Below are 20813 nucleotides of genomic sequence, written 5' to 3'. Positions count from 1 at the left end.
TGTTTTAAGGCATCTATGGAGACAGCGCATACTCCCCACTCCAGTCCATCCCCTACTCAGCTGCCAAAGTGATTTCTCTAAAGTACAGGTCTATGGTCACACTCCCACTCAGTAATCTCTAGGGGCTCCCTCTTACCTCTGGGATCAAAGCTGAAGTCTTCTCTCTGGAGTATAATGCCCTTAACAACCTGGCCAACATCTACCTTTCCAGTTTTCCTATTCCTTACAACCCCTCCACACAGTACAAACCTTCCTCCCTCCCTCTCCTTCCCTCTGATTTTTCTTCTTTTTTCTTCCGTCCCCTTCTGTGGTTGTTTCAGCCATCCCAAGTGGTCTCTTCTGCTCAGTGCTCTTTGTCTCCTGCCTCCTTCCAATTTATTTCTCAGCCCTCAACCCAGCTGCTCATGATCTCTCCCTGCCCCCTATGACTCTATCCCCCAAATATCTTGAAATTGCTCTGTCACTATTCCTTATGCTGAATGGCAGGATCAAAAGACCCAGAGATCTCTCCCGTGCCCGTGCCGGAAGAGAGGAACTGTACTTGGGCAGGTAATCAGGAAATCTGAGATTCCATCCTGGTCTTCCCCTCTTTATCACGAAAGGAAATAGGATTAATCAGATACAGCTGTTGTTTTCCCCAGCACTCTCCCCTATTCGCCTTAGATTGGTGTGAATGTGTTTTGTGGTTCTCCACTTCTTCCTCCCCCCACCTCCACTTCCCCAAATCACTGCTCAGTGCCTTCCCCCAACCCCCAGCCCATCCTGCCTGCCAGTAGACTTCTGGACCTAGAAGTTGGCTTTGCCTTGACTCTAGCTCTTCTCCCCCTCTTTTCTCCTCACCCTTCTATTACTCCTCTTTTCTTGGCTTTCCCTCCATTCTTGTTCTTCATTCCTCTGTTTTCCACTTGTTTGCTTTCATTTTCTTCCCATTTTCCCCAATATCTCTCAGACCACATCTTCCCCTTTATCTTCCACTTTCCTCTTTCTTTTTCTCCCTGTCTCTTCCTCTCTTTTTCTCTCTCCATCTCCCTCCCCTCACTTTCTCTTGCTTCTTCTTTTCCTTTTCCCCTTCTCTCCCTTTTCCTGTTTCCTTGCTTATGCCTTTTTCCCTTTCCCTCTCTCTTTCTTCCTCCCTCTTTTCTTACTCCTCCTCCCGTCCTCCCTCATCTCTTTCCTTCTCTCTGCCTCCTACCCTCTTCCTCATAGTCTCTCTTTCCATCCCTGTGTCCCTCTATTTCATCCTCTTTCCCTCTCCCTCTCTTTCCTTTTTCTTTTTCTCTTCCTCTTCTTCTCCTATCCTATGTTCCCAATCTCTTTCCCTCCTTCCCTCTCTTATTCTCCCTTCCCTTTCTTTTCCTCTTTCTCTTTCCCTCTCCCCATCTCTCCCATCTTCCCTTCATTCACTCTTTTCCCATTCCTTTCTTCCCCTTACTGTTTCCTTATCTGCTTCTCCTTTCTTCTTCCTTCGATCTCTCCCCCTTACACTGCTTCCTCATCCCCACTCCCTTTCCCCTTGCCCTGCTCCTCTTTCCCTCCTTCCCATCCCTCTTTTCCTCCTCTGCTTTCTATATCTCCCCTTTCTCCCTCCCCCTTCTTCCCTCTCCCTTTCTCCTTTTCTCCTGTTCCCTCTCCCCCTCACTTTGCTCCCCTGTCCCTGTGGCTCTTGCCTCTCTCCTTCTTTCCCTCTCCTTTTTTCTCTTTCCTTCTTCCCTCATTCACTGTAATTGCACTCTGGATGTGTCTGCTGTGCTTTCTCTTCCCTAACCCAACACCCCATGCAAGATAAAGTACTTTGGCCACTACACACACACTCCAAACAGATGTGCTTTATTAATCACAATGACAAAACGAAATAGGAAAATGACAACTGCTCCTGATAAGGAGAAGGGAAGCACTAGGAGCCCCTCCCCTCAGGTACTGGCAATGTGCTGCTAACAGGTATGGTAGTTCAGTCCAGAGAAGCTTCCCCAGGGTCTTCAGATGAGCCCTGGGCATCACATCAGTCCAAGAAGCAGGGCTTTGGGGTGATACCGCCGTCCCGTCCCAGTCCATAAAAGCCAAGCCCTTGCTCTTGAAGTGGTTCGTTTGGGGGCATCCACAGGCTGGGCACAGATGCCTGCAGAAAGCAAACCAAAGGCAGAGTCTGGAGTAGGAGCAGGCAGTTGAGATAGGGCCTACTCCCTGATTCCAAGGAGCCCTTTTCCCTTCTCTCCCACCCTTAGTTGGTTGGCCACCTCCCAGAGGCAGCCAACATGGTCATGGATACTGAACTGGGCTTTTCTTGCTTCTGAATCTTTGCCCAAGAGGGAGTTGTCACACCTGGTTCTTGATTCCCAGAGTTCTCTGGGGCTAACACCCCCAATTGTTCCCCACCCCCAGAAGCTGTTAATATTTATTGCTTTCTCTGGGGCTCATGAGGGACATGAACAGCACCATCCTGATCCTCTCACAGGTCCACACCCCATTTCATCAACACCCAGGAAACAGGAGAAGCCAGGAAGACCATGCCAAAGTCTTCCCGCTTGGTGAAACTTGCCTCAGTGCCTCTTGCATTTCCAGGCCTAGCCTCTAAAGTCAGCTCCCCACCCTGGGAACAAGGGGCAAGAAGAGGGAGGCTCCCTCTCACTCTAGGAGAAGATCGTAATGAGCCCGGGGAAGCATTGTACCTGCCTTGAGCACACATCCTTAGTTTAGTCAAGGGAAGGGAAATAAAGCAGTCTAAAGGAAAAGTGCACCAGCCCCATGCAGGGACAAGTCTGCAGACACTCCCTGCAGCCAACACAGTCTCCAGAGGATGGGTGACTGAAAGGATCCTAGAAGCCTAAAGGGGACTGTCATTTAACACTATTCTCTCTGAGGTGACGGACCAGCCGCCAAAACCCCCAATGCCAGGGAGGGACAAGTGAGATCCCCAGCCCCCTCCCCAGACATGCCACTTCCTCAGCTTCAAGGAAGTCAGCAGGGTAAATATTAGGGAGCATGGTGGGGGGAATTCAGTTGTGACAATGATCAAGTCACACACACACACACACACACACACACACACACACACACACGCTTGCAGGATCTACAAAATGTCCAGGGAAACAGAGTCAGGGAGGAAGGTCTGTAGAGGGAAGAATTTAGAGACAGAAAGAAAAATAGCTCTCAGCCTGGGACCCCAAATTCGTTGTCTCCCATCATCTTACATCCTGCACCATGCCCAATCATTCTTCTGTTCACTATTGCCCCCCCCATAATTCAAATGAAATGTTATACATTTTTCTATCAACACGCCCTCCTGTTCCCCCAACCCTAGGCAGTGGGATTCTCCTCCTTTTCCCTTCCTTACCCAGTATTAAGAGGGACAGGCGAGGGGCAGCTAGGTGGCGCAGTGGATAGAGCACTGGCCCTGGAGTCAGGAGTACCTGAGTTCAAATCTGGCCTCAGACACTTAACACTTACTAGCTGTGTGACCCTGGGCAAGTCACTTAACCCCAATTGCCTCACTAAAAAAAAAAAAAAAAAAAAAAAGAGGGACAGCCGAATAGAGAAATACATTTCTAAAGAGTCACTAAGTCCTTGCCAGGAGAGTTCAACCTGGCATAGTGGTGAGCTACACAGTAGGAGGCCCTGCCTGCTGCCCAAGTGATCTGGGCCAGTGAGTCATTGAGATCTCTATCCAAGATCCAGGAACCATCAGATCCTGCTGTCTATAAGGCAGGTTCTCTCTCCGCAGGCCCTGCCCTTTTCCCTCCAAACCCTCCCTAAAGGAGCAACAGGACAAAGACCTCTGTGGTCTCCTAGAGGTTGGGGGGGGGGGGAGGTTCTTAACAATTCCCTTGTGCTCCTCCATGCCCAGTTCCCTTGAAAGACTTTGGAAGGAAAATATGAAAAGATAGGAAAGCAGAGAGTGGAAATCAAGGTGGGCAAAAAGGAGGAGGAAAGCTAGGAGCCCTAGTTTGGAAGTCACAAGACCTAGGTTCAAATCTCAGGTCTGCCACTTATTACCTGTGGTAACACCTAGGGTGGGGAAGCAGGGGAATAAGGAAAAGGGAGAAAAAGAGGAAGACAGAGGCTGGGAACAAAAATGAAAGGAAAACAGAGAGAAGTGTAGGGGAAATAGAAGAAAAAGAACTGGGGGTAGGGGGATTGCAAAGAGGAAGAAGAGAGAGTTAGTCCCTCTCCCCGGTGTTCAGGGAGCCAGGTAAGGGGTGGGGACCGATCATCCTCTTTAAGCTAGGATTTGGTCGGACACTAGGGTCTCCTGACTATAAGGGATGGATTTCTCCTGGGGTTGCTCCGCGCCCTTTCCTGTGTTCTGGCTAGGGCCCTGGCTGGGCCCGGAGGAGTAGCTGGCCGACTTCTCCCCACCCCCCGAGGCAGCCCCCCAGCACCCACTCTGGCCGCAGCACATCATGGCGGTGCAGGCCTCTCGAAAGCGGGGGTCGAAGAAGGCATAGAGGAAGGGGTTGAGGCAGCTGTTGACGTAGCTGACACAGGTGCAGTAGGGATAGACGTTCATGAGGAAGAGGTCAAAGTCACAGGACCAGTGGAAGAGGCTGCCCAGCATGTAGAGGGTCTTCACCAGGTGATAGGGCAGCCAGCAGAGCGCAAAGGTGACCACGAGCACCACGATGATGCTGAGCAGACGCCGGCGTTTCCGCAGCCCCTCGACGCGCTCCTTCCGGAAGTGGCCGGCGATGGTGCGCGCGATGAAGAAGTAGCAGGTCAGCATGACGGTGAAGGGGATCACAAAGCCTAGGGCAGTGGAGGAGACGCCCAGCCCCACCTCCCAGACCAGCTCCGAGCCCGAGGCGGCCACCAGGGAGTAGTCCATGTAACACATCAGCTTGGTGTTGTTCTCCAGTTCTCCCACTGTGCGGAACACCATGGCGGGCATGGCCAGGAGAGCAGCCAGGACCCAAAGGCCCGCTGTAGCCACCACACCGCTGACCCTCAGCCTCAGCCTGGCGTTGGCCACGGGCCGGACGATGGCCAGGTAGCGGTCAAAGCTGAGGCCGGTGAGGCAGAAGACGCTGGCATACATGTTGACAAAGATCAAGTAGCTGCTGACCTTGCAGGCAAAGGCACCGAAGGGCCAGGTGTAGTCCAAGTAGGCGTAGGTGGCCCACAGGGGCAGCGTGACCACAAAAGTCAGGTCAGCCACCGCCAGGCTGGCGATGAAGGTGTCGGCCGAGCGGCGCTTCTCCCGGCTGCCCCGAAAGATGGTCCACAGCACCAAGCCATTGCCGCTGGTGCCCAGGAGGAAGACCAGGATGTAGATGGCAGGGATGAGAGAGCCAGAAGACTTCCAGTCCGCGTAGTCACACTCCAGAGTCTGGTTCTCTCCGGCATAGTAGCTGTCAAAATCGGCCCCTTCCTCCATGCTGGGACCCCCACGAGACACAAGGAGCAGACGAAGGGAAGGAGACAGGAGGGCAATTCCAGCCTGTGGGTGAGCCACCCACTCAGCACTCTGGGTCCTTCAGCTTGGGCTGAGGTCTCAGAGGCTGGTCTTCAGTGGCTGGAGCCCCTCAGCATCTGTCCCTCCCAGTGCAAGGGGCTGCGATTCCAAATTCTGAGTCTCCAGAGCTCCCCTGGATCTGAGCAAATTTGGCAGGGGGGCAGGCTTCTCTGTTTGTCCCGCTGCCCTGCCTATACCTCTCGTGTCTCGTCTCTTCTCCTCCTTGCCTCCTGTCTCGCCGAGGCTCAGACAGATGTGGCCAGAATTTCCTTAGAGCCTGCTGTCTCTGCCTCCCCTTGGACAGCTGCTCCCTCCTCCCACCTCCAGATCAGCCCCTCACAAGTCAGCCTTAAGATCTTTAAGTTAGAACCCCCCTCCCTTTTCCCCTCCCTGTCACTGGGTAACCCCTGCTGTGCTGGGCAGAAGTTTTATCTGCAACTTTCATGGACTCCTCTCCACTCGTCCTTATCTCCCCCAGCCATCCTCTCTTCTTGACATCCTGATGCCCGGTTTGGGACACCCCTTCACACCTTCTCCTATTCCTAACACTCCCTTCTTTCTCTCCCACCCCGTCCTCCTACTCCGCTGCCACCCCTCTAAATTGGGTAAATTATGCAGATTCAATCCAGCCAGAGCCAGTAGGGAGGAAAAGGTCCAGGAGGAGTAGGTGTGAAATCTCACAGGATCCTCTGAGGTTTCTGGCTGCCCTCTCTGCCCTCCCGATTCACCCCTTCGACTCCACCACAACCCCCCTCCCATAGCTTGTTCTGTGGGTATTATGCATTACCTCAAACTCTACCCTCTCCACTCACATCTCATCTTCTGGATCTGACCCCTTCCAACTATGGTTTGCACTAGAGACGAACTTTCCTATAGACTAAAGACAGGGAGCTTCCGTCCCAGGAGCCACAGCAGAGACATAATGTTAGAACTGTTTAGAGACCTTTGAATATAGAATGTCAAGTGTGGGAGGGGACTTAGGAAGGAAACAAGCATTTATTAAGCACTTTGCACATATTTGTTCCTCGAAGCAACCCTGGGAGGTAGGTGCTCTTATCGCCATTTTACAGTGGAGGAAACTGAGGCAGACAGTGGTTAAGTGACTTTCCCAGGGGCACACCTCGTAAGTGTCTGATCTTGCTGACACAAGTCTGTCTCCACTTCACCACCTAGTAGACTATCAGAACTGGAGAAAACTTTGGACATGTAATGCTAGAGATGGGAGGGACCTCAGAACGTAGAATGTTGGGGTTAGGAGAGACCTTAGAATAAAAAAGGTCATATGTAGAAAGGATGTTGGTACACAGCGAAGAGCCAGAAGAGACTTTAGATCATAGAGGGACCTTAGAAGTTATCTAGTCCAATCTCTCATTTACAGCTGAGGAAACTAAGGCACAGGGCTTAAGTGACTTGCATAAGGTCACACAGACAATAGTAACAAGCAAAGCTGGAATTTGAACCCAGTTTGCCTTCAAATTCAGCAGGCTTTCCATTAAACTATTCTTCGGGCTATAGAACTTGGAGAAGCTAGGGGGCACCATAGTGCACAGTATACCTGGCCTGGAGTCAGGAGGACTCATCTTCCTGAGTTCAACACTTACTAGCTGTGTGACCCTGGGCAAGTCACTTCACCCCATTTGCCTGTTTCCTCATCTGTAAAATGAGCTAGAAAAGGAAATGACAAACTGCTCCAGGATCTCTGCCAAGAGAACCCCAAATGGGGTCACAAAATGTCAGACACGAAATGACTGAACAACACCATAGAACTTGGGATACCAGAGCAGAAATGAACCTAGGAGCATATAGCATGGAATGTCAGAGCTAGTAGTGATAAACACTCATCACTTAGGGCCCCTCTACCTCATCTTGCTCTCCATTCATCCATATGGATCAGGGAGGCTGGATTAGGTCAGAGGGAATGCCAGGTAATGATCACAGCAGGCATTGAGGCATGAAAGATGGGTTCAAGGTGGGTGTAGCCATCAAACCTGCTTCCGGGGGCAGGATCCCAAAAGGTCTCCCTACCCAGATGGGTCTCTCTCTCCAACACCACTGGGAGGAAGAGAGGAGGTGAGATAGAAAACAAAGACTGCTAATACATGATCACTGGAAGTCAGGGGCACTGTTAGGAAAGAGAGGCAGGGGGTGAATGACAAGGAGCAGTCCTGGGTGCTTCTGGGAGAGGTAGGGAATGAACAAAACGGTATCCTATGTCTGTTTCCTTCAGGACAAGATTTTCTTAACGAGAGCTTCTGAAGGAAGTACAGGTGGAAGGAATCTGGGGAAGGGGTCAGGGGCCTGGAGTGAACATGTTGAAGCCAAAACTGATGATGGGGATGGTAGACCAAGACAAGCTGGATCACTCATCCACCCGGCTGGCTGCCTTTAATTCATTCATTCATTTATTCAGTCTGTCAAAGAGAGAAAGGGCAGTTCAATCTTATTTTTGTTATTGTTCAATCATTTTCAGTCATGTCCAACTCTTTGTGACCCCAGTTGGAGTTTTCTCAGCAAAAATACGGGATTCGGTAAAATGCGAAGTGTATGGTTGTGTTTACATCTGTGTAATTTGCCCTTTCCTTCTCCAACTTATTTTAGAGATGAGGAAACAGGATTAAGTGACTTGCCATGTCGCGGTCATGGATGATCGTAGTTTTGTTCCAAGGATAGCAAAAATGCTGCTGCTTAGCACAATACAAGGGTGGAGCAGAGGGGATGGACCAAGACCCGAGCCTTCCTTTGGGTTCACCCTTCCCGATTACTTCAAAAACAGACAGAGATCATAGCAGTTCAGCAGGGAAGGCTGAACTCCTTGCAACAAAGGAAGTTGGGGTGGGGGTGGAATTTAACAGAAGCAGTATCCTTCCCCCACCCGCCTATCCTGGTTTTTTACCAGAAGGAGGTGGGAGCCTGGACCCTCCATGTGGTATAAAAGGATATGAATCCCACTTCCTAATCCTCCTAGCATTCAGGGCTCCAGTGCCCAGTGGGGGTTAATGGATAAATGAAGCCTCCCAAAGAGCTGGAGTTGGGAAAGAGGCTGGGGAAAGCACCAATTGAAGCAAAAAATGGTGAGAGTGATAATAAGATCTGGCTTCCAGCCGAGAGCAGTCTAGGATCACCCCAGGAAAGCCATATGGTCTGTCCCCCTAAGCCAGTCATAACTTGGAACAAGGCAGTTCTTCAACCCAGCATCCTAAGGGAGAACCAGCAAAGTGAAGAATGGGAGAATCAAAAGAGCCCTATATTGGGGATCAAGTAGCCCATGTCCAAATCTCAACTTGGGTGATTCCTCCCCATGTGACCTTAGGTCAGACGATTTTCCTCTCTGGGCCTTGGTTTCCCTGTCTGCAAATTAAGAGCATTGGCCTAGAGCCAGGATTGTTTGGTCTGGACAGTCATTTCATCTTAAGCTGGGGTTCAAGGATTTCAGGGGGCCTGGGAACTTGGGTCGGGAAAGATCACATCTTTATTTTTGCTTACCTCTTTCCTTCAAGTATAAAATAGGTCGCAAAATATGATTCTAAGAAGAGTCCATAGGCTTCCCCAGACAGGGTCAAAGGGGTCCACCCATGACACAGCAGAAGGTAAGAACCTCTGACCTAGAAACTTTTCAGCTCTAGATTCAATTATCTTATTACTTAAGATATAATAATATGATACGATGAAAATTAATAATAATAACATTAATTTATTGATTGATATATTATATCATGATAAGCCAAGAGGGACCTTGTCAGGCAGGGCCCAAATCCCAACTGATCCCCATACCTCCACCCAGTTTACAGATGAGAAAACTAAGGTAGAGAGAAATCTCCAAGCTAGTTAGTGATTTGTCTCCACCACATCCCTATCACGTTTTAAGGAGATGTGTTAAGAGTTAAGTCTGAGTCTCAGGACTTTTTGGTCCCAGATATTGGTGGGAGATGGTGTGAGTATGAATACAATCATACTCATAAATAGAGCCATACCATGGACACGTAGAAGATGAGAAAGCCTGGGTCCTTGGTTGTACAAGGGGACTGAGGGATGGCAGGAAGTTCCCTGGACTCGGTAATGGGTACAGCTGAGTTCACAGGCTTTCTCTCCCACTTATGAGCTTGACCAAGTTGCTTAAACCTCACTTCTTCATCTGTAAAATTAGAGGGATGATGATTATTCCATCTACCTCAAAGAATTATGGGACTGGGATGCTTGTAAGCTTTAGAAATCTGGGCTCTCTTATCCACGGGTGCCCATTCGTAGAGGTCTAACTGGAGTGGACCACACGACGTCAGCCAGTAAGTCAGTAGCAGAGATGAGCAAAGCAAGACTTTGTGGTCCCTGCTGGAGAGGAAGGGTGTGAAGAGTGTCCTGGCCACGTTACTCAGCCTGGGCTCAGCTCTCCAGGGTATTTGGAAGAGACAGAAATGAATCTGCACCAACACAGAACTACCTCAGATTCGGTAAAATGCGAAGTGTATGGTTGTGTTTACATCTGTGTAGGCACACACATATACAATGACACAACCACACTTGAAAACACAAACACAACCATGCATATGTATCTATGTGATTGTGGTTGTCTACTTAGAATTATGGGTGTGGCTGTGTATTTATATTGGGATACAGTGTGGTTGTGTTTATGTGTGTAACTGTACTTGTTTATATTATGATTGTGTGTGGCTGTTTACATTTCTAGATGTGATTGTGTTTTTATATTTGTGAGTTTGTACTTTGGCTTTTTGTTTAGGGGTACAGCTGGGTTTGTATTTGGGTACATTCCTGCTTTGTATGGTTGTGTGCTTTTGTTTAAATGTAATATATTTGTACTTGTGCATGGTATGGCTATATTTATGAGTGTGATTGTATTCATATGTTGTGTGTTTGTACATCATGTGAGGTTACGTGTTTGTAGTTGTAAATTTATGCTTATGTGTTTTTGTATTATATGAGTTTGTACTTTGTGTGGTTGTCTGCTTACGTCTGTTTTTGTGTTTGTGTTTGTATTTGAGCCAGTATGCATGTTTCTTTGTTTTTGTACTTGTATATATCTGAATGTTTGTTTTGTGGGTTTATGCTTATATGTGCGATTGTGTACGGTTGTATATCTGTACTTGTATGGGATTATGTGCTTGTATTTGTGGGCTTATGCTTATAAGTGTGATTGTATTGGTATGTATTTGTGTGTGGCTGTATATTTGTACTTGTGTGGGGTTGTGTGCTTGTTTTGTGGGTTTGTGCTTATGTGTGATTGTGTTGGCATGTATTTGTATGTGGCTGTGTATTTATACTTGTATATGTCTGAATGCTTGTTTTGTGGGTTTATGCTTATATGTGTGATTGTGTACGGCTGTATAACTGTACTTGTATGGGATTGTGTGCTTGTATTTGTGGGCTTATGCTTATAAGTGTGATTGTATTGGTATGTATTTGTGTGTGGCTGTATATCTTGTACTTGTATGGGGTTGTGTGCTTCTTTTTGTAAGTTTTTGCTTATTTGTTTGTGGCTGTGTGTGTTCATCTCAGGGACAAACATCTCAGCCAAAGGGGGAGAGGTGGGAAGGGCCTGTTAATTGGGTCTCTGTGTGTGTTTGGGATGGGGCAGAGAGCAGCTGAGAGCCCCCCAGCTCTGACATCAAAGCTGAGGAGCCGGCCTTCTTGCCCCCTCGCTGCTTTCTCACCTCCTCCCCTTTGCCTCCCCGCTCCTGCCCCCTCACTTCACATGTCTTTCTCTCTACTTTGAACTCAGCTGCCTCCAAGCACACCCATGTGGAGAGGCCTCTTTCTCACCTCCCCCAGGAGCTCAGCCCAGCTGTGTCCTAACAGCTGGTGCTGTTATCTAAGGAGAAGGTGGGGAGGGGACAGACAGACCCCAGGGCTGCCAGCTCCTGATCCCTTGAATCCTGCCCTGGGCCACCGCCACCCACACCCAGGACCTTATCTGCTTAAAACCAAAAGGCCCCTTGGCCTCTCCTGCCCCTGGCTTTGGGTCCAGCTCACCAAGACGTGGGGCAGCTGGGTCTCCAGACAGACAGAGCTCAGAGCCACGGGGGCTTCTGGAGACAAACAGACACAGACTCTCAAGCAGAAACTGAACACTGGCTGCAGCTGCCGGGTAATTGGGCAACCCGTTAGCAATCAGCCTGGCCCCAGCTCTGCTGGGTGCCAAGCAGTCCATTAGGCAACAAGGCTTCCTTAAGCACTGACTATGTGCCAGGCATTGTGCCAAATGCTGGGGATAGAAGGAAAGGTAGAAACAGCATCCAGGTCCTCCAGAATACATGTGAGACAAGGTCTGGGCCTTCAGAGAGCCTAACTGCTGTGTGTGTGTTTGCACGCATGCACACTCGCACACCTGTCTGTCTCTGTCTCTCTCTTTCTCTCTTCCTCTATCTCTGTCTCAGTCTTTGTCTCTTTCTCTGCCTCCCTGTCTCTTGCCTTTCTCCATCTTTCTGTCTCTATCTCTGTCTCTGTCTCTATCTCTCTCTGTCTCTATGTCTCTGTCTCTGTCTCTCTCATCTCTCCATCTCTCTCCTCCCACCCCTAGTAACTGCTTAAAGAATCTAACCATTCCTTTAGAAAATCAAAGCGTCTGCTTCACTAAGGCAACAGGGAAATGCGCACAATCGAAACCTCTACGGGCAGCAAAACAGCTTGGAATGAGAGCTGTGGCTCTGCGGGGAATCGGAATTTAGAGGTGCCGTGTCAGAGCTGGGGGCTCTTAGAATGCAACAGAGAAAATGCCAGTTAGAAGAGACCTTAGAATAGGGGCCTTAGAAAGCTGGAGATTGGGGGCAGCTAGGTGGCGCAGTGGATAAAGCACCAGCCTTGGATTCAGGAGGACCTGAGTTCAAATCCGGCCTCAGACACTTGACACTTATTAGCTGTATGACCCTGGGCAAGTCACTTAACCCCCATTGCCCCGAAAAGAAAAAAAAGCCAGAGATATAAGGGAGCTTAGATGGGAGCGTGGCAGAGCTGGAGAGGCCCTTAGAGTCTAAAACATGGACTACTAGAGCTGGAAAACTTTGGTGATCAGTGAGGCCAATGCCCTCATTAAACAAGGTCCCACCATGCCATGCACAGTTCAGTCAGCCACTGAGCTGCTCAGGCCCCTGGTGTTCAGATTCCCTAGTCAGCACACTGGCCAGTACACCCCAGCCCACACCAGCCTTTCAACAGATAGGGTAAGACAAGGCTATCATGGGGAGCTTTGGGGGGTGCAGTTACTGTGCCTCCCTTCCTCCCAGACAGGGCACTTCTGCTCTTGGAGTGTCTTTGTTAAACTCAGAGAAGGTGTTTGGCAGCAGGCATCACGAGCAGGAAACAGAGAGGAGACAGGAAGGAAGGAAGGAAGAAGAAAAGGGAGCAGGAGCCTGGCTCACACCCGGCCAGACTCCTGCTCGGGAGAATTATACAGTATTTCCAAAAATATTTACAGTGGCTTTCAATTAATTAAGTGCTATATCTGCCTGACAATGGGAGGACATGAGGACAAAGATCAACACGGTCGGCTTCCATGCTGGGCAGCCGAGGTACAAGGACCAGAACAAATGCGGATGCTCAGCCCATCAAAGGGATGGGCAGCTGGCAGAGAAGGGTTAAGGGGCTGGGGTGAGGAAATGATTAGGCTCTGCAACTAGATCATCTGGTTTCATATTTGTCTAACAAAAGAATATGTGTAAAATGCTTCGCAAATCTCGAAGCACTTTATAAATGTGAGCGGTCCTTATTCTTATCATTAGTGTCGTTATAGGGATCTTAAACAAGTCACGTCCCTTCTTTAAGCCTCAGTTTCCTCAACTGTAAAATAAGGGAACCAGAAAAGGCTTGGGTTTCCAAGGTTCCTCCCAAATCCTATGAATCTGCTGTGATAGGGGTAATTCAGGAGAGGCCTCTGCTCTGTTGTGGGCCTGGGCCTCCCTCTGGCCATCCCCGCCCATGCTCCAAGGGAGGACTCCGCAGGCCGGCTTTTTAATGGACTCCCAAATTACCCCCATTACATTATGAGAAAGGGATCATTCTAGAATGCTACCCAGGCGTATTCCTCAGGGGTCCCAAGGATCTTCATCTCCAGAACCAAGAGAATCCTGTTGCATTGTCTAGACTGATCTGAAGGGATCTTTAGAGAAGGGCATGAATCACAGAATCCCAGTGACAGAGGAGGCCATTCTCACTGATCATCCCTAAAGTGGGATCATCCACCTGGCCTGAACTTCAAAGCCAGATTAAAATGTAATGGAGTAGGGGGCAGCTAGGTGGCACAGTGGATAGGAGCACTGGCCCTGGATTCAGGAGGACCTGAGTCCAAATCCAGCCTCAGACACTTGACATTTACTGGCTGTGTGACCCTGGACAAGTCACTTAACCCTCATTGCCCACCAAAAAAAATGTAATGGAGAGGGGGCATCTAGGTGGCACAGTGAATAAAGCACCAACCCTGAACTCAGGAGGACCTGAATTCAAATCCAGCCTCAGACACTTGACACTTACTCTATGACCCTGGGCAAGTCACTTAACCCTCATTGCCCCCCCAAAAAAAAAATTAATTAAAATGTAATGGAGAAATGTTTAAGAAAATAAATAAAATACAATACTACATGAGAAATTCGTGGTTTCTAAGTCAATCTTGGCCCACAAGGATCCATTTCTATTCGAGTTTGACACCACTGAACCTCCCCTCATTTTACAGGTGAGATCTAGTGATGGCTTTATATTATCTTTCTTTCTATGTGAATCACATTAATTCAAATTCAAACTCCTCGAGAACAAGAACCATTTTTCTACTTTGCATCTCCAATGGCACTGAGTACAGTTCTGGGGAGATGGGGAAAGTTCAATTGATGTTTCCTCATTGAGTGCTGGGCCTGGAGTCAGTAAGATTCATCTTCATGAGTTCAAATCTGGTCTGAGTCCCTTACCAGCTGTGTGACGCTAGGCAAGTCACTTCACCCTGTCTGCCTCAGTTTCCTCAACTGTCAAATGAGCTGGAGGAGAAAATGGCCAACTCCTCTGGTATCTTTGCCAAGAAAAGTACAGATGGGGTCACCAAAAGTCAGACACAACTGGAAACTACTCAACAACAACGACAAATAACTTACTCATCCTGCCTCCCACCTTCCTTCAAGTCCTGGGCTTCATGGAGACTTGCACTATCAAGTATCCTCAAGGCTTGATGGATGGGGTTTTGTGGTTCCTGGTGTCAGGCTTAGATTTGGATTTAATGATTCCAGGTCATTGGCAGGGGAGTCTTGAGCATAGTAAGGGTTAAATTCTGGAAGAGATGAATAGGATGGAAGGGTTTATTTATTTGAATTCAGCTGGAACCTCATTGGTCCCAATTAAGTAAATATGACCTAGTTATCAGCTTTGGACTCCACTGTCTCATCGGTGTACTGGGCTGAGAGTCAGGAGACCTGGGGTCCAGACTCAACTCTACCAGCGTCTGACTGTGCGACTTTGGACACGGAGTCTCTATGGCCCCTTTCTGTCCTGACACTAAGATCTTTAAAGTCCTTCCAGATCTAGCATAGCACAGGGAACAGAACAGTGACTCTGTTTCCAGGAGACTGCGTTTAAGGCCTCCTATGAGGCCTTGGATAAGCCAGTTTCTCTCTATGGGCCTCAGTTTCCCCATCTGTAAGATGAAGAGGTTGGAACGGATGGCTTCCAATCCCTTACAGCTCTGATTCGTTAAACCTGATGGACTTGGAGAGGCAGCCTTGGCGATGCTGCCCTCTCGTGGTCACAGCATCACACTGCTACTTAAAATCAAAGTCTAAGAGGGCTTTTTGGTGTTGGTTTGTTTTTCAGTCGCATCTAACTCTCCATGACCCCATTTGGGGTCTTCTTGGCAGAGACCCTGGAGGGGTTCGCCATTTCCTTCTCCAGATCATTTTACAGATGAGGAAACTGAGGCCGACAGAGTTAAGTGACTTGCCCAGGGTCGCACAGCTAGTAAGTGTCAAGTGTCTGAGGCCGGATTTGAACTCAGGTCCTCCTGAATCCAGGGCTGGTGCTTTATCCACTGTACCACCTACCTGCCCCCAAAACACATCCTTCTTTTAATGAGCACAGGCCATAACTGGTCAGTGGGGCCACAGAAAGACCTATGACCTGGGAGACTTCTGGTTTCTAACCTTGGCTCAGCCCAGGCTATGGATGAAGATACATGAAGGAGGAGGTACTCTTTGGAATCAAGAGAGCGGAGCTCATCCTGCCTCTGCCACTTGTGACCCCTGTGATCCAGTCCCTTCATCTCTATGGACCTTACTTTCTACATCTGTAAAATGAAGTACCTGGACTAAGGTGCCTTGCAGCTCTAAATCTATAGTCCCATGAGCCATGAGGACATGACATCCGGATAAGACTGCCCCCGAGTGGCATCTGACCCTTCACCTCCGCCACCTCCCCTGCAGACCACCCAAATCCATCCCAGCGCAGGCTTCCTGGCCTGTCTCAGAACCTTGAACTGGTGGAATGTGTAGCAGAAAAAAGGGGAACCTTCTCAGTGCCTCTTATCTAATCCATGCCAGAGGACAGGGGTCAAGGACAAAGCCCCTCACTTCACAGAAATTTTCTATTTTATATAAATATATATATATATATATATAAAATTTTCTCGCATGCCAACACATTCAGCTATTACCAGCCTCCATACCCCTACCCGCTAGTGCTCTGCCCAAAGAAACACAAATTTGTCTGCAGAAACCTTACAAGATTTCTTGGGAGCGACCTCCAAGATGCCTTCTAAGCACCACTCCTTAAACCTAAATAACTCAGGCCCTCATTGAGTGGCCAACAATAGATCCCAGCCCAAGCCTCATTTTTCCATAGTTTGACCACTGGGTGGCTCACAGTGGGTCTAAATAGGAATTGTATCTCTTTTGGCCAGAATCCCTGAGGGTCTCCCCCCACCACCTTTATCTATTTTTTTTTTTGACTAGGTAAAAGAGCCCATTTTTTTTTTTTTGCCTCATTTCTTACCTAGCCTTAATTGTTGAATGGGTGTTGCCTCAGAACCAGCCTGGGGCCTGAAAGAGGAAGCCAGGATCATAGAAGAGGAGGATGAGCATCATCATCTATTATTATTATTATTATTATTATTATTATTATTATTATTATTATTATTATTATTATTATTATTAGTGGGGGTATGCCTGTGTTCTTGTGTTTTGCCCACATAAGTTATAATAATAGCTCGCCTTTATATAGCACTCTAATTTTGTAGAGACTTATATGTTATTTCATGTGATCCTCAGCATACCCCTTCAGGGTAGGTGCTGTTATGATTATCATTTTACATATAAGGAAACTGAAGCTGAGAAATATCAAGTGACTTGCCCACAGTCACACAACTAATAAGTATATATGCCAGGGACAGCTAGATGGCGCAGTGGATAAAGCACCGGCCCTGGAGTCAGGAGGACCTGAGTTCAAATCTGGCCTCAGACACTTAACACTTACTAGCTGTGTGACCCTGGGCAAGTCACTTAACCCCAATTGCCTCACTGAAAAAAAAAAAAGTATATATGCCAGGACTTGAATCAACCTTGGGAGCCACCTAGGGAAACCCAGCCTCTCATTTTACAGATAAGGAAACTGAGGCCTGGGGAAATTTAGTTACTTGCCCAAGGTCACACAGGCAGTTGTGTTCCTTACCACAGTATCCAGGTACAGTCAGGTAGGGGGTGGGACAGCCCCACCTGACTCTACCTGGATATTTTGGTTCCCCTGAGACATCTAAAGACCCCCTGAAGCCAATGAATGAATTGTCTGACCCAGCCCTTGCTAACGGCCTGCTCCTTGCTGAGCCCACAGCGACACCTTGTGGCCACATCCATGTCACACCAGCCACAGCTTCGGTCCTGCCCCTCCTTGGAGCAGAGGATCCTCCCATCACTTTCTTCTCCCACTCATCCCCAGCTAGAAGATGGAGCTGGGAAAAAGCCTGGGGCAATAAGTGGGGAAAGGGCTGAATGGAGAAATTCTTCCTTTGAAAATGTTCCTGATATCCCCGGGCAATGGCAGCAGCTTCCATATATAGCTCTACCCCAAGTGGAATGAGTGGACGAAAACAATTTGTTCCCATGGCCATGAAGGTGGATGAAGCCGGCAGACGCCAAGGTCATCGATTGCGCCTCAGGTTGTGTATCAGTTGTCTTGACTTTAGCCTTGCCACTGAACTCCGATGACTCTGGGAGAGCAAGGCTGGTGACTTTGTGCCACTCTGCCTCACTTCAATCCAAGTCACATGCAAGTCAAGACGTCCCCCTTTGATGTCATTGGTCCTCTTCAGAAACGAAAGACAAGCAACATGGGGCAGCGGGAGATCTAGCCCTGATGCTAGATCAGTGATCTTAGTCAAGTCCCTTTGGTTGTCCATTTTATCTCTAGTAAGATGAAAGAGCTGGACCAAATGCTCTTTACAGCTTCTGCCAGATCTAATATTTTCTATTTTATTCTAGGACATTCCATTGGGTCAGAGATTTAGAGCTCCAAGGACCCTTAGAGGCTATCTCGTAAAATCCTCTAATTATTCAGAGAACTGAGGCCCAGAGAAGTGATTGACTTGCCCAAGGTAATGCTGTTAGTCAGTGGCAGGGGTGGGATGAGAACCAAGGTCTTCTGGTGTCAAATTCAGGGCTTTTCCCCCAGACCTCATTGTGGACCTATATATACTGTAAAATCAGTTACACCTGTTATTCTGTAGTCTGCGTCATTCTTTGTTCTAAGGTGTCTTCCAGCTCTGACATCCCACGTTCTTTGTCCTAAGGGCTTTTTCAACTCAGATATTCCCCGTTCAAAGCTTCCAGTCAGGTGTGTGCTGGAGCCGGCTCAGACAGACCAGCTCTTGGGAACCAACTGTTAAATTTTTAGTGTGAGCATTTACGCCTCAGAGATGCATAAATACCACAAATCAAAAGGTGACATTGTTTTGCTGATTGTCTATACTTTAGAAAGCAAGAAATACCGATGCAGATTAATTTAAAAGTGTGTCATGGGGGCAGCTAGGTGGCGCAGTGGATAGAGCACCGGCCCTGGAGTCAGGAGTACCTGGGTTCAAATCTGGCCTCAGACACTTAACACTTACTAGCTGTGTGACCCTGGGCAAGTCACTTAACCCCAATTGCCTCACTAAAAAAAAAAAAAAAAAAAAAAAAAAAAAAAAAAAAAAGTGTGTCATGCCTTTTTGTGGGGCAGCTAGGTGGCGCAGTGGAGAGAGCTCAAGACTCATGTTCCTAAATTCAAATCTGGCCTCTGACATTTACTAGCTGTGTGACCCTGGGCAAGTCACTTCACCCTGTTTGCCTCAGTTTCCTCATCTGTCAAATGAGTCGAAGAAGGAAATGGCAAACCCCTCCAGTGTCTTGGTCAAGAAAACCCCAAATGGGGTCAGCAAAGAGTCAGACAGGACTAAAACAACTGAACAACAAACATGCCTTTTGAGAGAGCTGCTTTCGAAATAATTATCGGCACTCGTCTACTCCCAGTTCTGACATTCTTTGTTCTGCAGATCTTTGGTACCATTCTCTTTTGCACTAACCATGTTCTTTGTTCTAAGGTTCTTTCCAACTCTAACTTTCTGTTCCGAGGTTCTTTCTAGTCTAACAGCCTCTTCCAAAGTCCCTTTATCCCCACTGACATTCTATGATTCTGTAGTTCTCATCCAATCTCTCTCGATATTCCCCATGTTGCTCTCCTGCTCAATAATCCCCAGTGGTTCCTTATTAACTCTACAATAAAATACAAATCTCTCATTTTGCCATGTCAAGCCCTTCACAATCTGCCTCTATTCAGACACCCCCAGACTTATTTCCAGCAGCCTGCCACACATGCTCTGCGTTCTAGCCAATCTGGTCTCCTTGCCATTCCCTAAACTCCTCATTCCATCTCCTTCCTCCGTGCCTTTGGCCAGCCTGTATCCTTGCCTGCCTCTGTGTTCTCCTTACCCCCAGCTCCTGGAAACTTTAGCTTCCTTCAAGATTCAGTTCAAGTATGACCACCTGTGGGAAGCCATTCCTCAGCCTCAGGTGTTCTCTCTTTCCTCCAATTAGGTTCACTTTCTTTGCATGCTGTCTCCTCTGGCAGAGGGTCCCTGAGGGCAGAGTAGGAGTTTTGCCTCCATATTCCTAGTACCTCACATAACATCTTGCCCATCATGATGTTTCATAAGTGTTTGCTGAATGAAATGGGATGGGGGCAGCTAGGTGGCGCAGTGGATAGAGCACCGGCCCTGGAGTCAGGAGTACCTGAGTTCAAATCCAGCCTCAGACACTTAACACTTACTAGCTGTGTGACCCTGGGCAAGTCACTTAACCCCAATTGCCTCACAAAAAAAAAAAAAAAAGAAAGAAAGAAATGGGATCTCAAGCCCAGAGACCTCAAAGTCACAGAGAGGCAATATTCACAACAGCTGAAATGGAGCTGGAAGCTGACGCAGAGCAGCACTCGCAATTTTGTGGACAGAAATGTCTGCTTCCCTCTTTACAAATGGGAAAACTGATATCCAAGAGCCTTAATGATTCTGAGGTCACACAGTCCATCAGTGATAAAGCCAGGACTAGAATATACATACACACACACACACACACACATACACACACACCAGGTCACAATGTGCTTCCAGAGAACAAGTCCCAGATAACTCCAGATCCTTCATCTTCAGAAGGGGTTTATGCTCATCTCAAAAGTGAAAGGACTTGGGGCAGCTAGGTGGCACAATGTGTAGAGCACCAGCCCTGGATTCAGGAGGACCTGAGTTCAAATCCGGCCTCAGACACTTTACATGTACTAGCTGTGTGACCCTGGACAGGTCACTTAACCCTCATTGCCCTGCAAAAAATTTTAATTTTAATTTTAAATTTTAAAAAAAAAAGGGGGGCATCTAGGTGGCACAGTGGATAGAGCACTGGCCCTGGAGTCAGGAGGACCTGAGTTCAAAGCCAGCCTCAGACACTTAACACTTACTAGCTGTGTGACCTTAGGCAAGTCACTTAACCCCAATTGCCTCACCAAAAAAAAAAAATCCAAAAAAAAAAAAGTGAAAGGACTTGAAGAAAACAAGAACCAGGAAATTACATGTAAAAGGCTCCACAGTGGACAAAATTGAGCTCAATTGATTCAAAGTCCATTCACTAAAGCTCAGGAGCACACTCCCAGAAGAGCCCAATCACTATAAGTACCTATTGGCTCTTACTTTACACACCATTCTAACAGACTTTGTTTTCTAGTTTTCTTCCCAAAGCACTTGAAGGAAAAGGTTTGGAAAAAAGTCAGTATTAGAAAGGCTCCCACTAGCAGCAAAATAACATCTAAATGTCTTATAGGGGGTATTCAATGGCAGCTAGCTGGGGCAGCACACAGAGTGCCAGCCCTGGGGTCA

The 20813-nt window shown here is 48.0% G+C and overlaps 1 protein-coding gene across 2 annotated transcripts; it reads right to left on the bottom strand.

Moving 5' to 3' along the window:
* Positions 1 to 1811: 1811 nt before the first annotated feature.
* Positions 1812 to 5752, bottom strand: APLNR (apelin receptor). 2 transcript variants are annotated; one of them, XM_043971714.1, is made up of 2 exons: positions 4381 to 5752; positions 1812 to 2116 (listed from the first exon to the last, which is right to left on the bottom strand). In XM_043971714.1, the coding sequence occupies exons 1-2, from the start codon at positions 5366 to 5368 to the stop codon at positions 1995 to 1997; spliced, it is 1110 nt and encodes a 369-aa protein (XP_043827649.1). In that variant the 5' UTR covers positions 5369 to 5752; the 3' UTR covers positions 1812 to 1994. The 2 variants fall into 2 exon arrangements, with proteins under 2 accessions (XP_043827649.1, XP_043827647.1); XM_043971712.1 differs by lacking the exon at positions 1812 to 2116 and having other exon boundaries at positions 4102 to 5752.
* Between the last annotated feature and the right edge of the window lie 15061 nt (positions 5753 to 20813).

The sequence above is a fragment of the Dromiciops gliroides genome, chromosome 6, assembly GCF_019393635.1.
Source record: "Dromiciops gliroides isolate mDroGli1 chromosome 6, mDroGli1.pri, whole genome shotgun sequence".
In the NCBI taxonomy this organism is placed as follows: Eukaryota; Metazoa; Chordata; class Mammalia; order Microbiotheria; family Microbiotheriidae; genus Dromiciops; species Dromiciops gliroides.
The sequence above is the reverse complement of the archived record's forward strand: the minus strand, read 5'-3'. Positions and strand labels throughout refer to the sequence as shown.